This window comes from Papio anubis, chromosome X (assembly GCF_008728515.1).
Source record: "Papio anubis isolate 15944 chromosome X, Panubis1.0, whole genome shotgun sequence".
Lineage (NCBI taxonomy): Eukaryota > Metazoa > Chordata > Mammalia > Primates > Cercopithecidae > Papio > Papio anubis.
Window position 1 is genome coordinate 81,126,026 of NC_044996.1, and position 22,786 is coordinate 81,148,811.

Below are 22,786 nucleotides of genomic sequence, written 5' to 3' on the forward strand. Positions count from 1 at the left end.
TTTTTGCCTGGCCTTGGCCTGCTTAGGATACTTTCCCTCCCCTCTAGTCTCCTCCCAAACCTGCGGCTCAACTCCCACTTGCTTCTGCATCTTTATTAGGGCCGCCCTTGAGCCACTCGACTTCTACACTTGCTGCAGGTAAGGATTTTGTTTTCATTCACTGATTTCTAGAAGCACTTTCAACTTAAGACAAAGCTGGTCGTTTGTGATTGAACAAATATTTTATTTATTCATGGGTAGACCATAGGTTTGATAATACAGTTCTTCCTCTGTTAGAGATGAAGGAGTCAAGGCATGATCAGCTGCAATGTCAGCAACAAAACCAGGAGGAGATAGGGCTGTCTCCTCCCTCAGGACACGGCACAGCACAGCACGGCACAGTGTTAAGGGTGTGTCTCCTTTTGGGGTTTCCAAGTTGCTCTGTATCTTCTCGTGCTGGGGCTGAATGTTCTTCAGCTGTACCTCCACTAGGAGAACATCAGCTGTGAAGACAGAGCCTCAACAGTGTGACCATAGGCCAGATCTTTGTTCTCTTTGCCCTCAGGAGATGAATTTTCTTAAGCTCTCATGGAGCTCTTTGGGGACTCCCTTTTGTTGGGCTGCCTTCTAGCAAATGAGAGAATGTGGGAAAGCAAGCAACCTGCACACCATAAAGCGCCACAAGCAAGAGGACTCACCCTTCCTGTGGCTCAGCCCACACACATTTCAGGTGGCTCATTCATCCAGATGTTGCTCTTGACCTTATGAATTATGACAGCACTTCCTAAGACTCCTCCGCACAAGTTGCAATGGCGCCTGCCACGTCAGAACTGCCAGAACTGCCTGCTCTAAGCACCCCTCCCCTCCTCAGAAGGCTATGGGGATGACTGCTGTCCTGCTCTGCAACTGGGCCCATCCCACCCTCATTTTTGGAAACACTGGTAGCTGGCAGGTCACTTTCTCTGGCCATTTTTCTCACCCAGTTCTCTGCTACTAAATCAGGCCCCTGCTTTCTCTAACACACACCTTTGCTATAGCAGGCCTCTCCCACCTTGTGTACCTCTTGGGAAAATGTCAGCATTTTGCCACCACTGATGTGGACTCCCATCTAGTTGGTGCTGTTTGAAGCAGTGTCTGGGGCTGGGGTGGAAGACCAAGCACACACCCTTCACAAAGGGCCTGTCACCACCGCAGGGAGCTGTACCGATCCCCAGGACGGCCCAGCTCAGCTAGCTCATTATCACTAAGGAGAAAGCCCTCTGGCCCCCAAAAGTTTGGGATGTTCTTCCCACTACTTTGCCCACGCCCTCCCTTCTCAACTACTTCAAGAAGGTGTCTGAGCCACAGTTCATTGCAACTATCGTTTATTAAAAAATATATGTCTCCTTGGAAGGAACACTGGTAAACCGACTAGTGTCATGCTTACTTTGAATCTTTGTTTCTCTTCCCTGGGAGGGGGGAGGGCTGAGCATGGCTGAGACTTCGCCACATAGTTAACAACAAAGAATCAACCTCTCTGCTCAACCCTCCTCACCAGAGTCACAGTCAGCTGTCACTTTATCCTTCTTTGCCTTCAAGTCAGTGTACTGCCCAGGGAAAGCCACTGCCCTTTCCTTATCCTCATCCTGGGTCCCATGCTTTGTACAGTTAGCCTCATTCTGCTGGTTGGACAACTGTTAACAGAGTTCCCGGATTTGGCTGGTAGTGCTTAAAGCATCCTCAACATTGCCTTGCTGACACCAGCCCTAACCCAGCGGGCTAGGAAACAAATGCCTCAACCCTAGGGCCAAGCACTTCTCTGTTCTCCCCTGCATCGTCCCTCCAGTATGGAGGCGAGGGAGGCACGTTGGCTTCAAAGGAGCACAGTGGGGTGGGGGAAGACCTGAACCACACCTGCTGCCTGCACTTGTGGTGGTGAAGATTCCCTTGACCACAGTCACTGCCATCAGACTCTGGGAAAAAGCAACAAGGTTTCACAGCTCACCAGCAAGCGAATCTTAGCTCTACAGCTCAAATGTACAGCATAAAGTCTACTTTCCTCTTGAAGAAACCATAAGCTACCAGCTGTTGGGGAGGGGCTGGAGCAGAGCATATGAAGCAGCTGCAAAAAAAAAACCAAATCAAACTCACGACGCGGCTGGCCAAGCAAGCCAAGTGCTGTCCCGCCATCCCAGCACAGAACTGGAAGGCAAATGACTCCCCGTCCCTGTTGGTGGAACCCAGAAAGGAACCTCAGTGGAGTCCTGCGTGTCCTCCTCTCAGCCCAGCCCCTGCTCTCCCTTCTGCTGACAGGACAACCAGGCCTGTGTCACCTACTCCATCACAAGGCCTGGCTCCTTCAGGACCTCATAAGCCTTTAGAACCTTGGCAAACTGGATTCTATGCATTCACTTAAATAGTAAAAGTAAAATTTGCAATAATGAAAAGGCTGACACAGTAGCACAACATGGTTTTGGTTTAACAGCAGCTTAAAAAGGAACAAAAAGGAAACCTCTCATGCAGACACATCAGGTGGCATAAAACAATAGGCAATTCCACGCGGAGCATCATTAGCCATTCTCTCTGTCCACACACAGGACTGGCTGCACCTCAGGGGCAGCAGCTGCTTTCAGGTCAAGTCTCTAACCCTCTCACCCCAGGCAAAAGCCCTTTCTCTCAGGCCTCAGGCTGACCCCTCCTAGCTCTCAAGAGAATGACCAAATGCGAGTGCCCTTAGTGCAGCACTTGCTACCATCTTCAATCCCTTCCCAACCAGCTGGGATAGAAGATGCCATCTGATTGGAATATGAAAATTAAAGCATTTCTCTAATAACATAGTACCATTGATGAAGTCTCCATAGATTTTCTAACCCAAATGTGTGTGAATATATATATATATATTATATGAGAGTGTATAATATATATATATAATAATTTCTATATATTTTATATAAATTACATATATATATCTATATATAAATAAGATACTTTCTGTCGCCATTACGTTGCACCGTTCAGAGCTGCAAGACAGCAGTACAGATAGGGAGAAATGCCCAGGAGCATCTCATCATGTGGTGCATTTAGCTCACTTCACAAGCCGTGCAGCTGTCCAGAGTCTGTCTTTCCATCAGTCCTCCTCTTTTCTCTTCACTTCTGCTTGGTTTTTATGAAAACAATGGCTCTGATGGATTTTGCACCTGTGCTAGCGCTTGGGAAAGGTCCATGCAGGAATGGGCACAGTCACATGATGAATGAGATGGCATCATCCCAAAAAATAAACTGAAACAAACAAAAAAATTTAAAAAAAAGAACAGGACTAGAAAACTCAATTTTTTTTGACATATCTAAAAAAGGGGACAAGAACAGTAGCATTTGTTCTCCCCATGGGGACAGGAATGAAGAGGGAGGAGGGAAGAGGGACTTGATTTCTTCTGTTCACAAGAGAATGGTTGGAGGGGATTCTTCAGAGTTTTTCAGGGGATGGGACCCAAATGTAGTGCCCAGACTGGTCCTCAATGATTTGTTTGATTTTGTTATAAATCTCTTCCAGTGAGTCACCCTGTACAATGGCTAAAGTGAAGAGGAAAACAAAATTATTACTGTGGTCCACAGCACATCCCCCAAACCCAGCAATCCTGCCTCTCCCAACAATCCTACAAGTCCCCCCTCCACACCCCCAACCCCTCACATGAAGGACATGTTCCCAGGAGTATGGGTTTGGGCTTGGGTTCACTGGCTGGCTGCCTGTGTGTTCAGGGCAGTAAGGGCAACCAACTAGGTGCCCCAAGCCCAGGGCTTGAAGTCAACTCACTGAGACAGTGAGACTAAGTAGTAATGACCAGAAAAATGTGTTTATTCAAAAGATGTTTATTGAGCACCCACTATGTGCCAGACCTTGCAGTTCATGTTGCTCTTGGGTGCCATAAGGCCAGCAGCTTGTTATTCTAAAGCAGCCTTACTAAAAGATTTGGAAAACTGCAGTTCTCCACAGAAAGAGTTGAAAGCCACAATTTCTGGCAAGAGGCAGTGCTTCTGGGCCCATCACATCTGCTATATGTCAGAGGTCAGCCCAGCAAACAAGGACATGGATGCTGATGGTAAAGGGAGCTCTGAAGACCCAAGGTGTGTGAGGACATTTATGAATTCTTTACGCAGTTAACCTAGTGTCACCACCAGCTAGAATGGATTCAGCACTGCCTTGCATGCATATATGTATATATCACTGTACTTCAAAAGGTGAAGAACGTTATTACATAGAAACCTTCCCAATGTTTCAGGAACTGACCTTCTAAAGTAGATGATCACACACACACACACACACACACACACACACACACAGAGACAGGCACCCCAACAGACAACTTGAACACCACACTGAGGAATCATCATCATCAACAAACGTTTATTCAGCACCTAAACATGCAAAGCAAAGTACTGGGGGAGGGGGAGGGGAGCTGAAACAGAGGGAGACAGAGTAATACAGGGAGACCACAATCTAGTAAGGACAAGACAAAATGAACAAACCAACAATTCAAGGAAGCATTTGGTGAGTGGTTTATGCTATAAACTGGCTGAGCTGCTATGGCTGGACACGGGGAACTTGAGTGCTTTGGAAAGGTTTGTGCTCAAAAGCTTAAAAGCAACTGGAAACTCCGTGCAAGGTTTCTACATTCTGTCTACACCTCTTTGAGACACTTATAGAAACAGGTACCTGGCTAGTCCCCCAGAACCCCCCGCAGGGCAGCAGGAGTCTTACCCGTAAAGTACTCTCCAAACTCCTGCTCCAGTTTCATGGCTTTGTCATAGATCTTATTTGCTTGTTCATATGTCTGCCTTCGGTTCATTTCCCTGCCAAAGACAGAAGAAAAATAGTTCCGAACCAGATCTTATGTTCTGATTAACCATAAAGGATTATTCCAGGATCCCTAAAAATCTGCTAAGCTGCCCTCTCAGAGCAGCAGTGGCCCATGGCTAACTCCTCAAACCTTCTGTGTTCAAAAGTCCAACCGAGAACATACGCACAAGCCCTCAAAACAGGAGCGCCCAGTGACCAGAGCTGGGGCACAGAGTTTCTTTCAAGTTTCTGCCCAGCAAATCACTTTCTTCTCCATTTCCCTTCCAGACCCGATCTTAGCTTGGTGTGTCTGAGTTCTCAGTTAAACACTTACATAAGGGCTTCAATGGACTTGGGCTTGATGAAAATGGCAATGGGGTAAAGTTGTGCTTGCTGCAGTCTCTTGATAGCATTGCCGGAAACATCTAAGATGCAGTGCTTGCCCTGAAAAAGCAGAGATTGTATCAGCCCAGCCACTCCCTATTCACTGAGCCCCAAGCAGAAATCCAGTGACATTCTAAACATCCACCTTGGCTGGGGGTGGAGTTGAGGGGAGGGGCACCAGGGCCACCCAAAGTGGCCTAAAACACTGGATCCCTGAAGTAGACAGGCCCCACTTTTTGCTCCTATTACCCAGAAAAGGCCACATCTGTCCAAGGTCCCCTATTCCCTGTTGGGTGATGCTCTGGGGTGAGTTGTATGAAGGAGACAGATAGCTTCGTCAAGGGACTGGGAGTATGCAGAGGTGCTATGGCTTTGGTCAGCAGCACTGTTGGGCAGCTCCTGTGTTGGAAGGATAAGGATCCAAGTGGAACCTTGGCGTGAGCATTGGCTTTCCCTTTGAGGCCATCTCCTCTACACTTACCCTCTCTGCAACTGCCCGCACTGACTGGATGCTGGTCCCATAGAGGTTATCATTAAATTGGCCTGCTTCAATGAACTTGTTGTCCTGAATATCTTTCTCCATTTGTTCACGCGACACCACAAAGTGGTAGTCTTGTCCATCCACCTCATTATCACGTCGAGGTCGGGTAGTATCTGAAGGAAGAAAGGAAATGCTTTGTAGCCCAGGGGCAATGATCCATCCCAAGTCAAAAAATACTGAGTGGTCCATTCTCATCTGGGTGGGTCACTGGGCCACTCCATTTTTTTTTTTCAAATAAGTGGGAGAAAACAAGCAGTTGGGAAATAGTTTGTCTGGCCTACTTCTCTTCCAATCTCCAGGTCTCACATAGGGGGCTATTTGCTTTAGCTTAAACTGGACCAGAAAGGTGAGCTAAGGCATGGCAGAGGGTGCCAAACTTGGTAGAGGAGATAGTGAACCTAACAAACTGTTCATGGAGTCACATCAACACCACTTTGGCTGGGCCTCCCTATTTGTCCAACCATTCCCAACCATCACCACTGAAACTTCCCCTCAAGAGAGTGAGCAGCCAAGCCTGATGGCTTAATCTCTGCAACCCCATCAGCTTTTGGGGAATATATTGCCACCTACTCTTTTCCAGGGTGTCAAATGTACCCTGTCCTCAAATAGCCCTAGAATCTGATCCCAGACCTTTTCCATAAAACATTACAGGAACTATTCCCAGGGCACCAAGCCTCAATCCTCTGGGCCTTCCTGGACTCTTACGTGGCACACAGGATCCAAATTTATGTGGAAATTCGGAGATCAGGTCATCATTGACTCGGTCCTTCATTGGGCCCAGGATGATCACAGGCCTTGCATAGTGAACTAGAGAGGGAGAGCATCGAGACAGTGAACAGAGGCCCCCACCAGACAGCCTGTCCTACCCCTGAGTCTGGCTAGAACACAGAGGCTCTGGAGCAGAGACTCAGACAGGGTAAAGCATCTTCGGCCATTGTCTGGCTTTTAAACAGAAAGACATCAAAGAGCCTTTAATTTGAGAATATCTAAGTTCAAGGCAAGTCTGAAACCGGAAGCTGCTCCTCTTCTAACAGTCAGAAAGAATCTCTGCACTGACACCAGTAACTGAGCAAGGTTTTTGCAGAGCAGCCACTGAAGGGAAGAACCTGGACCTCTCTTTTAGCAGTGGCTACATCTACTGAAATAGACCTTCCTTGTAAATTTGCCCCCTCCTTTGGAAGGTGTCCTGGCAGCAGGCAAAGGCACAGAGAGAAGTGCACACTGGATGCACCCCCTTCCCTATGACACTAGGAAGAAGCAGAAGAGAAGAAGGAGCCCATGGGCTGGATGTGCCATGAGTCGAGCCTTCCTCCTCCTCCAGGTCCCTCCCTCTGCTGCCATAGCTACCCAGTGTATTGAGCCCCACGACCAGACCAGCACAAAGACAAGGCTCTCAGAGGGGGCTTACTTTCTTGCCGTGTCACTGGCTCATATGACAAAATAGCATCCTCTTGTCCTTCTGCAACAAAAAAGGGAGATAGGTTAGCACCATATGATCTGCCTCCTTCTGTACAACACTCCCCGCACCCCTCCCCTGCCAGGACACAGCCTTATCGGTGGTCCTTGCTACCACCTGTGATCCTTTCTGTTTTCTGCTGGTGAGAAAGCACAGGAAACCTTTCACTGGCTCTGAGACAGGAGTCAGCAGTTATCTTGTTCAGTGAAATATCACTGGGCAAGGGGCCAAGGCCCAGAAGCCATGAAGCCTCCACCCCAAACCACCCCAATTTCTGAGGAACTCTTCTTGTAGGTAACAAGTCAGCTGTGTGCAGTAGCCCCCTCGCTCTAGTAAGAATGACAGGGACGCTTCGACTGGTTGAGATGCTTGCCTGAGTCCCCTTCATCTACATACAGGGGAGTCAGGGCACACACCCAGGTCCCCAAAGCTGCGGCCTAACTTTCCCCTTTTAAAGGTCTACCGACCCACCTCCTGCATTGGAAGCAGCATCCAGAAAAGTGGCACATGGCTCTGCTAAGGTCCCCAGTGCCCTTTAAGAGCAATGCTGAGCCTGCTGTCTCTTTCTGGTGGAGCTCCATGTCGAGCCTAGCAATGTTGAGGTTTTCCTAAAACAGTCATTAAGCCACTTGGTGCTGGGTGCCTGGAGGTCCCAAAGTGGCTGATGGCAGTCCCAGGGAAGACAGTGATATTTGCATCAAGGCACACAATGCTTGCTAAAAGGCTTCTTCTGAGCCTAGGACTCCTGGGCAGATTTTACAAGGCTTCTAGCCACCATAGCTCCTGAAAGACCAGTGCTCCCAAAGTTCATGAGGTCTGAATTATGGTTTCTCTGGTCTGGTCACAGGATCTCCCAAGGAGAACTTGGCAATTACCTGATCCTTTAACTGGCCCCAAAGGCAAAGAGGTCCTACTGACCTGGAAAGGCAGATTTAGAGCAGTGTCCTATAGGAGCCATTTTTCTTTTGGTCTCTGAGCAAATCTACAAATCTGGCAGCACCTATGGCCCACAGTAGCCATGGCAGCGATTTACTCTTTGTCAGTTTACCCTTTCCAGTGCCAGGGATGCTTTTAAGTCAGGTCCTGGCCAGAACTATAGGGCTTATACTCTCCTTTAACCCATGGGGTGAACCCCAACCCATAAGGAGAATGAACTGGCCACAGCATTTCCAGGATCTCAAAGTGTACATGGCTAAAAGAAGCACCAGCCTCTGAGCAGCAATGGCAGCTGAGCGACACTGGAATGAGGATGGCTGGGATACACGGTGGAGCTACATGACATGGAAGGAATGACACACACTTACTGGAACTGCTTTCGCTGTCACTGGTGTTGGATGTCACTCCCTCTGCAAGCCAACAAGAAAGAGACTCCAATTCAGAACACACCACTGAGAGGTCACATGCAGCACAAAACTCAAATTCTCCAGGAGCGAGACACTGAGCTGCCAACTGAGTCAGGCCACAGGAGGCCTGCCACATCCAGGCTACCAACTGGGAGGCACAGCTCCAATCCTGAGCCCCTGGCCCTCTCGTACTTGTCCCCAGAGCCCTCTTGGTCTGCCAAGTCCCTCCCTATGTGCTACAAGTCATACTTCCTTCAGCAGCATCCTCTTCACCTGAATCAAACAAATTGACCTGGATGGTTTCCAAGTCCTATTTCAAAATGCATCGCCCAAGGCTAACAACAGGAAAGAAAAGGCAGTGACAGGAGCAAAGAGAAGTCCAGGGACCAGTCTGCTCATGGGTGTCCCCCGCCCGACAGAGTCCCCGAAGTACAGAACCATGTGGCACTCCACAACTAAGAGGCCAAACACTGGATGGGTTAAGCAGACACCAGGCAGCGCTGCCCTGACCATTTGGTGGGATCCCCAGCCTTCCTGCCACCACTCCAAAGCAGGAGAGCTTGGCTTCAGTGGTGAGAGGAGAAGCACTTCCATCCACCACCAGACACATGTCAAAACACAGACAACAAAACCAACAAAAACACCTTGAGGACAAGACAGCCCTCCTGTCTCACACAGCTGGGATCTGCCCATCTCTTAGCGGTGAGGGAAAAGAAAGCTCAAGCGGAGGAGCAGCGCTCACAGGAGGCACAAACAAAGCCCGCCCATCCAAGATGACACGCGAATGAAGATGAGACATGGACACACCAAACTATGGAGAGAGATGCTGCTCATTTCAGCCAAGACCACACTGTTCCAGACCATGATATGCTGTGGCCCCCCCCCAGAAAGGACTGGCTGAGTTGCCACACATGGCTAGTTCCTGAACAATCCCCATAGGCAACTCCTTTGCCTTTGGCCTTTATTATTTATTGAAGGAGAGTATATGCTGACAGAACCCATTCGGCAAGGCTGCATGTCTGTGCACCCTTGCACACAGCAGGATGGCCGCTAAGCCTCATCATCTAGGTCTTTTTCATTTTCCACTCTAGGATTCTTTTCCAGAAAGGAAAATGAGGTCAGAGTTTTCCTGAGATAAAGCACTAACTACATATGGTCCATAAATGGTGCCGAGGCCCCTAGCAGACCAGCTCAACCCCTTACAGGTGCTCTGTGGGAAGCCCACCGGCGCTGTTTGCTGAGGCCCTGGATCTGCTGGGACATCCCAGATGCAGGTTGGGAAAAGGGGGTCACAGTACCCTTGCCCCTAGTTAGAGGGACTGTAAGAGCTGCAATTCCTACACCCAATTCTTTAGCGTGGTATCACTGGAAGAAGAATCCAACCAGCAGGACCCCTCCCTTCGACAATAGGCTAGAGATTAGCTGAGTGGTTACCTTGGAGAAACATTTCAAGCCCATTTCACTTCTAAGGTGGGACGCCAAGCTCACGCCCTGCCACTTTGAGTAGCAAAAGGTAAACAAAGGCATGAATGATAGGGACTTATTTGGGTACTAGGGATCCAGAGCAAACATGTAACATTTGGAGCCACACGCACTTCTTCCTGCTGTGATGTCAGAGTGCTCACAAACACTGCCCTCCTCTCACCCTTGACCCTCACCCATGTCCCCAATAGCCCCACCCCCACTATCTCCATTCATGCCACAAATACAGTGAACGGTGTGTAAGTTGGACTTACTCAGGTTCTTTGCTCCATAATAATCGTCACTTAACCCCGGGAAGTCCTGATTTCACAGACAGCAAGGGCGGAGAGAGGACGAGGGGGAGAAGAAGAAGGGGGAAGGGGAAGGGATGGGAGGGAATGGAAGAGAGGGAGAGATTTGGGGAGAAGAGAAAAAATAGAGAAAAAGACAAGGGGGGAGGAAGAATACAGAGGCAGGTGAGCACTAGTGACAGAATTATGAAACACCATGAAGACCTAGCACTATAGTGAGGCCAGGAACTTTGCCACAGAAAGAACATCCCAGGGCAGATGAGACATCAAGACTTCATGCTGCCCAATTCGTTGCCAGAGGGCCTTGGAGTAGACTAGCTTTCTGAGGTGTCTACGGCTATAGGCCAATGGGACAGGACAGGTGACACTCCAAGGCTTACAGCACCTGCTTTGACCAAATTTTGGTTGTGGAGCCCAGGTCTCTGTTTGGCCCTGAAATCACCATTTCCCTCCGCAGTGCGTGAAAGAGCAAATGCCCACGTGTGCCAGGTAGGCAGACAGAATTCCCATTACCTCAAGAAGCTTTCGCTCAATACTGATTCACTCTGTTCAAACCCTTCAGGAAAACTTTCGCATGGTGTGGGGTGTGGCCTCCAAAGCTGCCCTGAGCCAGGCAGACCTTGGGGGATGAGCTCAGCTTCTGGAGAAGCACTAGGCACTTTCAACTCTGTCGTCCAACAGATACCCCCACCTCGCCCACCAGGCGGGACCACTGAGCAATGAACAACCCCCGAAGGCTGGGCTTGGCATGGAGGGACTCTGGGACACTGGGACTTATCTGATGAAATTATGGTGACATCACCTCAGGCCTCTGACTCGGACTGTCTCCTAACTGCTCATGAGCAGAGCCACCTCATCTATGGCTTCTCATTGAACTACTCCAGGACGATGAGCTGTGGCTGCCATCTGGATGAGGGCACCCTTTTGTCCACCAGGTACCACCCAGATAGCAACGACTTACACATACCATGACTGTGGACCAGGCTGGCCTCACAGAAGGACATTTCCTATCAGAACCAGTCAGTCTCCTGCCAGCCCCAATAGCCCAAGACCCCAAGATCCCTCCATGTAAGTCAGAGGAGTCACTGGTAAATGACAGATGTTTACCACTCATGATGAGACAAATGAGAAAACATTTTTCAAGCCAGACCTGGTGTTTAAGGTTAGGGTTGGAGCAGTTAATTGCTGAGGCACATGGTAGAGCAAGAAGATTTATCAGGATTAAATTTCTTCTTCAGTTGAATTTAACTCAGTGTGACTGCTCTTCCTACCAAACCAACTTTGTGTTTTTCAACAGATCTTTATTTGAACAATGTGGAGCAACACTCCTTCCATGTCAATTCATTTAAGCAGGAAGGATTCTCCTGGGAAAACTGGCTCTGTAGGCACTCTAGGATGACAGCAAGTCTGCTGAGAGTTGTGTGGATATCCTGTATGCTTATGCACGTGCCTGGGATTCCGGAAGTAGCCCCAACTCCAGGGATCCTGGGAAGAAAAGGCTCTTCTCTTGACATACATGAGTGAAGTTAAGGGAAAGAAAACACAAGAGGAAGAAACCAGGAGAGCAACACTGAGTCCCTAGACCTCGTTCTCTTGAAAAACCATTTTCCTGACCCTGACACTCTAGCTGAAAAACCGTTCCTCACCACCACAGCAGAGCTCTGTCTGGCACTTCCATTGCTAGTGCCAAGCACTTCCTGGGACCCTGGGACCAGTCCCACCTCAGTGCCTTCAACATTCATTCTAACTGAGGAGCAGGACAAATAAAACCCAACATCTTCTTATGTAGACCAATTTCTGCCCTGACTCTGTAGATAAGCAGGTGCACGCGCACACAGGCATGCACAGGGCCACACGTGGCCCTGCCCAGGCTTCTCCTGAGGGAAAGGCAACTGACGATGAGAAGACGGGGCTGCAGACGGCCTGCTCTCTGGACTCTGCTGCTACTTACGTTCCTGTATGCTGCTCTCCTGGGCCATGTTTTCTTTGCTCTTGTAAAATGGAAACTTTCGAGAGAGGCGGAAACTCTTTTTACGTTTCTTTTTGATCGACTGTGAAAGAACATGAAGATGGAGGGGAAGGACAGAAGAAAAAAAAACAGAACAATGGATTTTAAAGCATGCAAGAAAAACTAAAATGGAGACAACGGTGAGCTAAATAAAAGACCATCTCTCACAAATGGAGTCTATGAGATTAAATGAAAGTTGATGTAAGAGGAAAATTATGTTTACAAGAAAATGTTGTAGGGATGTTAGAGGTTTCTACCTAACCCAGACTCATAACACTCACTGTACTTCCTAAAGAACAAAGGTCACTGTAGCCTCCTGGACACATGCCCTAAGGTACCACTGATATACACAGAGTCATCTACTCCACGTCTCTCTTCCCTCTACTGCTCCAGAAGTTCTTTGGCCTGTGAAGCTCATAGAAAAAAAGGGGTGAATAGAGAGCCCCCCTGCCTCAGGTGGTCTGAAGGGAGGTAGGAGCTCTGGGACTGGGCTTCTTGGCTGGATGCTCTGACAGGATCTATAGCCAGGGAGACACCCATGAGTGGCTTCATTTTCCCCAAGCAAGTCAGCCTTCCAGACTGTCCAACTCCAACACATCTTCAAGAGCCAGTACCCAGGGGGAAGGAGCACAGACTAGCTGTGGACTTTAAGAGCTCCCTCTCTGCTTTCTGAAAAGCAGTCAATGTTCTGACAGGACAGAGCCAGCCCCCTGAAAAAGAGATTTTCTTTTGTGTCCCCCAGTTCTCCTACACATCAGACTAAATTCCAAGCTTCTCGCCCCTCTTTACCTACTGGCTGATTTCCTTGGGAATCCCCACTTACCCTGTTAGACTCAATCATCCCCGTCCTGGCATGGAACTTCACAGTTTTCAATCGAGCTCTTTCTTTCTTTTCTACCCTGTTTTGGAATCAGAAAGAAGTCCTGTTACTGCCAGTAAATGGTCCAACAGTGGGTTGCAGCAGGCACAGCAGCCATTTTTTTTGGCTCACTGAGTAAAAACTATGTTGAGTACCGACTCTACCAAAAAGGAAGCAAGGCACAAATGTTGCTCTCAAGCAACTTCTAATAGGAAAACAAGAAAGAAATACCAGCAAGAGGGCAGGAAAGGCCTTGCTCATGATCATGATGACTCACCTCTTCTTACTGGGGATCACACCGATCTGCTCACTTTCTCCGTGTGGGGTCACCAGCCTTGCCTGCCACCACTCATCATCAGAGGCATTAATGACATGAAGAATGTCACCATAAGAGAAGCTGAGCCCCTGGCTTGGCAGGCAGCTGTCCCGAGTCCGATCATAGTCAAACAGGGCCCTGAAAGGCACAGTGAAAGATGAAGTGATCATCCAACCCTAAATGCCAAGACACTGGCACCTTGAAAAGATGGAAGGCCAACCCAAACAGCACAGACATAGCAGCCTCACAGCATACTAGAAGGATGTCTCCAGGAGACCACATCCTTCTTTCTGTGCCAAAGTGGTAAATATGCACTCCCTTTCAAAGAAACATCTCATTCTCCCAATAAGAAGCATAAGAGAAAATATTTTACAAATCCCATTTCCTCTTGGCTTCTGGATGCAAGACAAAAGTTCAAAGTAACTCATTCAATAGCCCTCTCCCTCACTCACATCCTAGGAAACTAGCTCTAGCAGGGAGCTTTCTCAGTTCACAAACATATCTTCAAAAAGTAGCTAAAGACAGGACAAAAAAATGTTAACTACAATCCCAAACAATGACTGGTAAACACTGCTGAAACACTAAAGAAAGGGCCCTATGTCCTCGGGAGTCCAAAGAAAAAGCTAAGGCTGACGCTGACCCACACAATGGTAGGGTTGAAAAGAACCAATGGGACCCTAGAAGTGCAGTCTCTTTCTCTTACATATGGGGAAACAGAGGCTCAGTGAGGAAAAATAGTTTGACCTAGATCACACATCTAACCAACCTGGGACAAAACCCAGGTCTTCTGACAAGACATGCTGTTGTGACATGCTATAAATGATGCAGAGTAAAGAAGTAAAAGGGAAGGTGGGAGAAGGTGGGGAGGGAGCTATACAATCCAGGTTTATGGAAAAGGACACCAGCTTGGCTGCTGCTAGAAGTCCTAGGAAATGGTATTAGAAATAAAGGTCTGAGGCAAATTTTGGAAGCCCTTGAATAGACATGATTTAGCAGCCCCTGGAAATCTGAGAGGAGTGACACATCAAAAGAGCCTTACGAGGTCGGGTTCAGAGGCTCATGCCATTATACTTTGGGAGTCTGAGGTGGGTGGATCACCTGTGGTCAGGAGTTCAAGAGCAGCCTGGCCAATATGGTGAAACCCCATCTCTACTAAAAATACAAAAATTAGCTGGGCGTGGTGGCACACGCCTGTAGTCCCAGCTACTCAGGAGGCTGAGGCAGGAGAATCACTTGAACCTGGGAGGTGGAGGTTGCAGTGAGCCGAGATTATGCCACTGCACTCCAGTCTGGGTGACAGAGCGAGACTCTGTCTCCAAAAAAAAAAAAAAAAAAAAAAAAAAAAAAGTTTCTACTTTTCACATCCAGTGGAACCTGTCTTTATATAGTCACCACAAATGGGTGATTTCAGTAAGAAGTTTGTGTTTTTCTATCTGCAATCTAGGCTGTCTTCTTCATATTCTCTTAATAGAGGTGTTTTCACACCTTTGCACACACAGCCCAAAATCTAGTTCCAAGACGACTTCTACCTGCAATACTGTGGCCTTTGGCTCAGTTGGAAGTTGCAAGTAAAACACACTATCTTACCATATGCAAGCCCAAATGAGATAGGATGTAGTAAAACCATGAAGAGTGAAATACCCACCTACTGCTTAAAGTTCTTGAAACAGAGTTCTTAAAAATCAGTGTCAGATGATTTGAAAATGAAAATACCCAAACTCTAACAAAAAGCCCTTTTTTTCCCCTCAGTTTACACACTCAAAGCAGTCAGGAGAATGGCAGAGGCAGCAGACAAGGAGGTGCTGTCCAAGAGGTGCATTCTGGGCCATGTGTGACAGAATCAAAACTGAATGCATTTCACTGCCTGAGTCCTGCATTTCCTAAAGCAAGGAAGACATTCTGTCAGTCACTCCTACTAAGAAGAGCATCATGAAGCAACCTCATTCTCATGACAATGAGAAACACTGGATGTTATTATGGGTTTCAAAGATTAGAACAAATACAGTAAGGAAAAGAACAGAACTTGAATTAAGCACAAATTAATTTGGGGAGGGAAGGAAGGAAGATGTTAAAATGAATTTAGGAGGCTGGGAGCGGTGGCTCACACCTGTAATCCTAACACTTTGGGAGGCCGAGGTGGGCAGATCACTTGAGGTCAGGAGTTCGAGACCTGCCTGGCCAACATGGCAAAACTCCATCTCTACTAAAAATATAAAAAGTAGCCAGGCAGGATGGTGGGCGCCTGTAGTCCCAGCTACTCGGGAGGCTGAGGCAGGAGAATAGCTTGAGCCCGGGTGGCAGAGGTTGCAATGAGCCAAGATTGCGCCATTGCACTCCAGCCTGGGTGACAGACTGAGACTCCATCTTCAAAACAAAACAAAACAAAACAAAACAAAATAAAACAACAAAAAAATTAAAACACATACAGCACAAGCTAAGTAAAAACAAAATAAACACAGATCAAAGTCAAAAAGATTTTGCCAGTAGTTAACTCTGCACATTGGGAATTGTACTATTCGGGCTTGTGTTTTTAAGCACAGCATGTGTTCCTTTCACAATTTTCAAAAAACATTAAGTCAATTAAAAAGAAAAAGTGGGGAAGCAGATATATCAAGCACTGGTGTGAGTCATTTACTTCAGATGAGGAACACGTTTGGTTCTAAGTTCCCTGGCAAACAAGGCAAAAAAGGAAGTTGTCTAACTCTAACTTCCCAATAAAAAATGGTACCCAAGTCTATCTGGATTTTGTTTGATGAATTTACGAATGCTGAATGAAGAAGAAATATGAACAGGATGGACAATGCTTTAAGCTATGGTTTTGTAAAAGACATAGAAATGTAGTATCTGAGGTCTGAGATTCTGAACTGGACTATCATTCACAGTTGAGAATGCAAAAAAAATTGAACAAGAATTTCCTTTTCTATCAATCAGAACTGCAAATAGAAAAAGAATTTTGCAGACTGCTAAAGCCTCAGAGGTCATTTTGTCCAACTTTCTATCTGATAAAGGAAATCCCTTAGATATTCTCTAAGTTTCTTTCCAGCTCTAGCATTTAATGAGTCTGGGTCTTTCCTAGATCTTCTCTACCAGGCTAAACATTCCCAATTCCCTCAACAATTCCTTTGTCGTAACTTTGATTTGTTTTCCAAACCCGTGATGTGGATTTTCCCTAAATCTACTTTGCCTCTTTTTCCTGCTGAAATTTTGTTTGACTAAGAGCTAGAAAATTTCCTCAAAGACAATGAAAGTCAGGCCCAGATATGCACATGGCCTCATCTAGAACTCCATGCTGGGTGACTCTCAGACCAGGGCTCTTCTATCTCAGAAAATTTTGTAAGGCCTAAGTCACAGTCACATGTGTTTTTTTTTTTGTTTTTGTTTTTGTTTTTTTAAAGCTAATTCTTGGCCGGGCATGATGGTTCACATCTGTAATCCCAGCACTTTGAGAGGCCGAGGCGGGCGGATCACAAGGTCAGGAGATGGAGACCATCCTGGCCAACATGGTGAAACCCCATCTCTATTAAAAATACAAAAATTAGCTGGGCATGGTGATGCATGCCTGTAGTCCCAGTTACTCGGCAGGCTGAGGCAGGAGAATCACTTGAACCCGGGGGGCAGAGGATGCAGTGAGCCGAGATCACGCCACTGTACCCCAGCCTGGTGACAGAGCGAGACTCCGTCTCAAAAAAGACAAAAAAGCTAATTCTTCACTCGGCTATGTGTGGAAAAATACCATTCTTCCACTATTTAAATACTTATTCTGGCCTGGCGCAGTGGTTCACGCCTGTAATCCCAGCACTTTGGGAAGCTGAGACAGGTGGATCACCTGAGGTTGGGAGTTCGAGACCAGCCTGACCAACATGGAGAAACCCGTCTCTACTAAAAAATACAAATTAGCCGGGTATGGTGGTGCATGCCTGTAATCCCAGCTACTCGGGAGGCTGAGGCAGCAGGAGAATTGCTTGAACCCGGGAGGTGGAGGTTGCAGGGAGCAGAGATGACGCCATTGCACTCCAGCCTGGGCAACAAGAGAAAAACTCTGTCTCAAAGAAAAAATACTTAGTCTTCTTTATATGGAGTATGTGTTAGATACATGGGAGATACAAGAGCAAACTTTATTGTCTTGTGGAGCTTACTAGGTGACAGACGGTATAGTATACTAAGGATGTTGTAGCAAGAAGCCCAAAAGGAGGACAAACCAAGGCATAGAAGGATTCACAGGGAGTACAGATCACATCTAGTTTGTACAGATCACATCTAGGGAAGCTACAAGGAGATACTGCTTTTTGAATTGGTTCTCAATGAAGATTTAGGATTTCAAAAGGTAGAACTGGGGAGAGGCCCTTCCAGCTAAAGGGAACAGTGTAAGCAAAGGTCTGGAGGCAAGAAGCACAGGGTATTTGCAGGGATCAGCCGTGCATCCAAGTCTGGCTGGGCCTCAGAGAATGGCAGGTTGGGGCCTGACTGTGGACAGCCTGTACTGTCCAGTTAAGGAGTTTGACATTCATTTAGTAGACCTTATGGGACCAACTTCATTACCTCAGCTTTCTTATCCCATTATCAGGCTAAACTTCCATGTGGAAAGAAAACCAGTAAAAAAGAACAGGCCAGCGAACTAAAGTCAAACTTCTCCCATGAGATATATTTCATGTAATCAAAAAAAGTATGTAAATTAGACCTTAATAATTTTTTTAAAAATACTGACTACTTTCCTAAGATCTTTAAGAAGCAGCTAAACTGTGGCCATCTAGCAGTGACAGTCTGTCTTAAGAACACCCTGGAATCCTAATGAAGTGACAGGGGCTGGTACCTTCTCACAAATAAATGCCTCACGGTAGGCTTGATGAGAGGAAGAAGGAATACCTTTCTCCACAACACTGATAAATCCTCTTCTTCCTCTTTTTATCCTTAGGGTAGGCACTAGAGAAAGTCAAGGCAGATACTCCCCTTTCAAATCAGGCTGAACCACTGTCCGAGGATGGAAATCCTACACATGCAAGGCCCACATGACATAGCAACCAACCACTTCAACCTGACTCAAAACTAGAGAGCATTAAAAAAAAGCAAAACGTATTTGTCTCTCAATACCTAAAGAAAGGCCATAATTAACCAACTGCCACCCTGGTCTCACTATGTGTGTAGGTTTGTGTGTGTGCGCATGTGCACACGTGTGCATATGTGTGTGTTTCAGCTTCTGACAAGATAATGTGCTGACAGAGTAGAAGGAAGTCTCAGAAACTCGTTATTCCTTCTGCACTTAGATAAAAATAATTTCATTGAAGCCTCCAAGTTAGGGACTGGTCACATCAGAGAGAAACACTGTGCCATGAGAGAATAAAACTCATGGAAATAAATTACCATCCCCAGCCTGAAGTCACAGTGCTTGATCTACAAGAAAGATGATCTGCCCCTGAATATGTTACTCGTTAGTTATGGCCACGTACCTCTACGAAGCCAGGGAGAGCCAGAGCCTGGGTATTCCTGCAACTTTTCAAACATTGAGGCCAAGCCAGAAAAATATTACTTTATTTAAGAGCAACGAAAATAGTGTAGCCCAGGGAAAATGTGACATGTAAAAACAAAGTGACGGTAGGCTACAAAGCAGCTTTCCAGAGCCATCATACCACCATGAAGAGCAGATGCAACTTCTGGGGGATGTGCAGGTTTGAGTTCTTGAGCTGATCTTCGGCACTCTAGCTCTCAAGGCTGCTGCCTGTCTCCCTAAGGAGAAAGCGTTTCCAAAGGTCTTGAAAGACAATGTTGTTTAAGAGGTGACCTTTAAAAATATCCTCGAAGGGATGCATGCGCCCACCCACAGGGATAATGTACATGCTCTAGAGGACTCTGTCCAGTCTTCCTTTCAGCTGGGTCCTCTCTGCTGGATAGAAAAGCAAGAATATAACCAGCTCAAAGTAAACAGATTATCAGGCAAAAGTTCTAGTAGTTGAGATCCTAAATTGTGAGATTTGGGTTGGAAAGATCCAGAGAAATTATAAGCACCTGGCACTGCCACTGTGATGTCTTAATGAACCAGAACGCAAAGCAAATGGTAACTAAGAAGGAAACTGGTAAAGCAGGTTTCTCAATGCAAAGCAAATGAGCATTTTAGCGCTATAGCCTCAAAGGCAAGGGGTTGCTTCTGCTAAAATAACCTAGTATTGTGCCCATCTCTCTACCTGTGGCTCGAGCCATCTGTCTATAGCCTGAGATGCTCTGTCAGTCCCCTCACCCTGCTCAGCAATTCCTCTGAGGCCCAGCCCAAGTCTCTCCCAGCTTTGTGATCCTGCCCACTCCAAATTTCCTTCTTCCAAATCCATACCATATTTGCTACCACATTTGGCAGCAACCTTTCTTTTTATTTTCTCCTTATTGCTATTTAATTCTTGCAAGGTTTTTTTGATGTTTCATATTACACCGCCAAAGTGGAAGCCCTTTGAAAACTGAGACCATGTCTTATGCTTCATGTGGGATTCTGAATCCTTGTGAATCGTGGGTGAGACCTGGCTACAGGGGATGGAGTGTCCACAGAAGACCCTCCCAGTTACTCCCTAGTTACTAACCCTGAGTGTTCCCTCCCGTAGTAACTGGGGTCTAAGAGATCACTTTATTCCTTTGGCCAGAAAGTATTGGATAAAGGCCACACATTATTTGACGACTAAGCAGCCCATCCCTTGCCCAGTCTGTATAAAGCATGCACAGAAAGTTATAAAGCAACAGTCACTCATCAGCCCTTGACCTTAGTGAGAGTTCAATTTCCAGCAGCCTCTGAAGAGCAGCCTAACAGCACAAACCCGAGCACTCAGACAGGCACAGTGTAGGCCAACACAAAACGAGTGAATTGGGCCTCCCTGGTGTATCTTGAAGAAAGGTACATGGAGAGCAGGTTAAGAGCATCTTCCTCCTTTGTCTGTCTCAAAGTGTCAGGACTTATGGCAATTATGACGTTGGAGAGGCATTCAAGGACCAATTAGCCCACAATGAGTAACTGTTTGGGGCTCAAAGCACTTGCAGATGATAGGATGAGCTGAGGGATAATGAGTGCAAGCCCAGGACTAGTGTTTGGGAATAGGCAGTTCTAGAAATCACTGATGTAGGAAGCTCTGCCCCACCCTCTGGTAGCCCTGAACACTTACATATATTATTGTTGTTTTTTAAAATGCATATTATTCTCGCCCCCAAATTCTATCAGATAGTGAAGCCTGCCAATATTTCCCCATTGGCATCTTAATCCACTATTGAAACTCATTAATAAACAAGACCAAGTCAGGCTTCACCAAGCACCACCCTGGGCAAAGCACAGTAGTTGCACAATTAATGTTTGCTGGTTCACAGGAATGAGCATTCTCCAGCCTTCTTTAATGACCAAGCCAATATGTCTGACATTGTTTCTTGAATCAAGACTACAGATGCTCCAACATGATTTCCTTCCTACAGTGGGAAGACGACTAAGATGGCAGATGGCCAGTCAGGAGGCCGGGACTCCCAAACTACTTGAATGCTGTCCTGTGGCTGCAAAGAATGCAGCCAGGCTAGCCTGAACAGACTTTCAAAAGCTATTTATACAACTGTACTCTTGAGTCTCTTGGCAACATTTGGAGCACAAGGTCTTTCCTTTACTCATTCAATAAATAAATTAAATTAAATTAAATACAAGTATAGAACAAGGTCATCCCTGGAACTCTAACCTACCCAGTGTCTTTGTATTGCCTTCACATCAGAATGGTCTGAGTTAAACATCTACCCATTCCAACCCTGAGCAAGAAGTTCAAGAGAGGTTTATTTCTGTGGACTCTTCCAGTGGGCAAGGCAAATTCTCCAGCAGAGCAAAAGCCCTAGGCTGGGCAGACTGAGGTGCTGTGCTCATTCTGGTCATCTACTTAAGAGATGATTCTAGCACAGTGAAGTATGAGGAAGGTCCTTCCAAATAAGTCACTGATGACTTTAAAATCAAGTTTCATTTTCCAAATACTGCTCTTTCCTTCTTCCTCCTGCTCCCTGCTCTACAAACCCCATGTCCCCTGTGGTTGGTACAGCTGCAGCTCCCTAGGGTTTCACCTGTTAGAGCCTCTGTTGCAGCTTTAAGAGGGTGTTATTTACTTCAAAATAGCTTTGCAAACCCATGCACACCAAAGGTGGATAGATACTCAGGGGAGGGGAAGGAAAGCAAAATAATTATGTCATAGGGGAAGTGACAGCAAAAGAGAGGTGACACCCAAACTGAAAAAGGGTTCCCTCACTTTAACCACCTTCTGCTTAATCTTTTCTGGGTAGATGGCGAACGGCCAGAGGGCAGGGACCATACCTGCTGCTTCCTTGAATCTACTCTGCAACTGTGCCCAAATTCTCAGCCTTGTGTTTTACTGCTTTCTACATAGTAGGAGCTAAAGTAAGTGTGACGTTTATTTTTTATAATTTTTTATAGAGACAGGGTCTTGCTCCATCACCCAGGATGGAATACAGCGTCATGATGACAGCTTACTGAAGTCTCAACCTCCTGGGCTCAAGTGATCCTCTTGCCTCAGCCCCTTGAGTAGCTGGGACTACAGACACATGTCACCACACCTGGCTAATTAAAAAATTTTTACTTTTTAAGAGGGGTGCTCACTATGTTGTGCAGGCTGGTCTCGAACTTCTGGGCCCAAGCAATCCTCCCAGCTTGGCCTCCCAAAGTGCTGGGATTACTGTTGTGAGCTGCCACACCCAGCCTTGATTCTTGTTAAAAACATGTATTTTCCTGGGCCGGGCACGGTGACTCACGCCTGTAGTCCCAGCACTTTGAGAGGCTGAGGCTGGTGGATCATGAGGTCAGGAGATCAAGACCATCCTTGCTAAGATGGTGAAACCCTGTCTCTACTAAAAATACAAAAAATTGGCCAGGTGTGGTGGCGGGCACCTGTATTCCCAGCTACTCGGGAGGCTGAGGCAGGAGAATGGCGTGAACCCAGGAGGCAGACCTTGTAGTGAGCCCAGATCGCACCACTGCACTCCAGCCTGGCGACAGAGCAAGACTGCGTCTCAAAACACACACACACACACACACACACACACACACACACACTCTCACACATGCATTTTCCCAAACCTGGTGAATCCAAAGCACTGGAAAAGGAGCCTGGGAATCTGTATTTTTACTAGCATTCCAGCTGATTCCTATGAGGAAGTTGGGGAAACACTGAAAGAACCACTTTATAGTCAGAGCAGCCAGGTTCAAGTTCCAGTTTTGGAACTTCTTAGCTATCTAACTGGAGTCTCAGTTTTCTCATCTGCAAAATGGGAATCATAGTATCTACTTTGTAGGATTATTAAAGGGATATT

General features: G+C 46.8%; 1 protein-coding gene across 9 annotated transcripts in view; it reads right to left on the reverse strand.

Annotated features, from left to right (window-relative positions):
• Positions 1 to 202: 202 nt before the first annotated feature.
• The window catches only part of DLG3 (discs large MAGUK scaffold protein 3), a 57,361-nt gene continuing 34,777 nt past the window's right edge, over positions 203 to 22,786 (reverse strand). For 5 of the 9 annotated variants that reach the window (XM_009197770.4, XM_009197772.4, XM_003917845.5 and 2 more), the window contains 10 exons: positions 13,433 to 13,609; positions 13,120 to 13,195; positions 12,240 to 12,339; positions 8,478 to 8,519; positions 7,126 to 7,176; positions 6,423 to 6,524; positions 5,658 to 5,830; positions 5,127 to 5,236; positions 4,715 to 4,806; positions 203 to 3,528 (listed from right to left, as the gene is read on the reverse strand). In XM_009197770.4, coding sequence (XP_009196034.1) covers positions 3,422 to 3,528; positions 4,715 to 4,806; positions 5,127 to 5,236; positions 5,658 to 5,830; positions 6,423 to 6,524; positions 7,126 to 7,176; positions 8,478 to 8,519; positions 12,240 to 12,339; positions 13,120 to 13,195; positions 13,433 to 13,609 — 1,030 coding nt within the window. In that variant the 3' untranslated portion in view covers positions 203 to 3,421. Of the gene's footprint in view, positions 3,529 to 4,714; positions 4,807 to 5,126; positions 5,237 to 5,657; positions 5,831 to 6,422; positions 6,525 to 7,125; positions 7,177 to 8,477; positions 8,520 to 10,252; positions 10,299 to 12,239; positions 12,340 to 13,119; positions 13,196 to 13,432; positions 13,610 to 22,786 lie in introns of all 9 variants that reach the window. The other 4 variants (XM_009197774.4, XM_003917843.5, XM_009197773.4 and 1 more) reach the window with 3 other exon arrangements.